The 1,146-nt window shown below is 36.6% G+C and overlaps 1 protein-coding gene across 1 annotated transcript; it reads right to left on the reverse strand.

Moving 5' to 3' along the window:
- Nucleotides 1–229: 229 nt before the first annotated feature.
- Nucleotides 230–856, reverse strand: LOC131018783 (uncharacterized). Its single transcript, XM_057947491.1, has one exon. It carries the CDS (start codon nt 854–856, stop codon nt 230–232), a length of 627 nt encoding a protein of 208 aa, XP_057803474.1.
- Nucleotides 857–1,146: the final 290 nt, after the last annotated feature.

Genomic DNA, 1,146 nt, shown 5'->3' on the forward strand with positions numbered 1-1,146 from the left:
CTTGCCAAAGCTATACCCAAGCGTGAAATCTCGAATTGGAATGAAATCAACTATAATCAGCAATATAATGGGCATAATTCCAACATACACCACATAAACTATGCAAAATGAGTGTTTATCAGAACACCAATGCCATTATCATTGCAAAGTGAGGTAACTTTATCTAAAATAGTCTTCCATCCATTCTCCCACATTTTCTGTAATACAACATTTGTCAAAGTGACAAGTCTCATAGCACCAACAATATCTTGATACTTTCTTTGCAAAGCAAGACACAATCATTAGTGTACCCAAGTATAGTAGACATTAGTTGTGCCATGAAAATAAAATCAAATGATTCTAGTGGGTACAAAATGCCTTGAGCTTTCACCTTATCATCCGAATTAGAGTCATTCTCCCCAATCATCACAAGAACTTTAACAATTGTAGAAAACAAGTTCATGACATTCACAAGAGTTTTGTAATGAGCGCCCCAAAGAGTTTCTCCCGGCCTCTTCAAACCAAGTTCTTGATTTAACCCGGATCTCGTATCAAGTTCACCCACTTCCAAGGCTTGAGCAATTTTTTGTGCTTGAAATTCTCGAAGCATTTCTCTTCTTTTACAAGAAACTCCAATCACATTCAACAACGTTGAAAGCGTATCAAAGAGCCAAACACAATCATTGTTATTTTTAGCAACGGCTACAAGAGTTAGTTGAAGTTGATTAGCAAAACAATGAACATAATAGGCACTTGGGGTGTCTTGCATAATTAAGGTCTTGAGGCCATTTATCTCACCCTTCATGTTAGTAGCCCCATCATACCCTTGCCCTCGAATCTTAGATGGACTCAATGAATGTTCAACAAGTAAAGACATAATTGCACTTCTAAGAGACAAAGCTGTGGTATCACCAACATGAGCAATTCCAATAAATCGCTCCACTATCTTTCATGTTTTTCCTTCAACATACCGCTAGGAGTGAGCAAAATTCGGTTAAATCCGAAAATCCGAACCGAACCTAATCGAAATACTAATTCGGTTCGGTTAATTTGGTTTTCGGTTCGGGTTTGGTTTTGAATTTTGAAATTTTCGATTTTTCGGTTCGGTTATGGTTTTTATGAAAAAATATTTGGTTAACCGAAAACCGAACCGAAATAATAATTAAT

This window comes from Salvia miltiorrhiza, chromosome 3 (assembly GCF_028751815.1).
Source record: "Salvia miltiorrhiza cultivar Shanhuang (shh) chromosome 3, IMPLAD_Smil_shh, whole genome shotgun sequence".
Taxonomy (NCBI): domain Eukaryota; kingdom Viridiplantae; phylum Streptophyta; class Magnoliopsida; order Lamiales; family Lamiaceae; genus Salvia; species Salvia miltiorrhiza.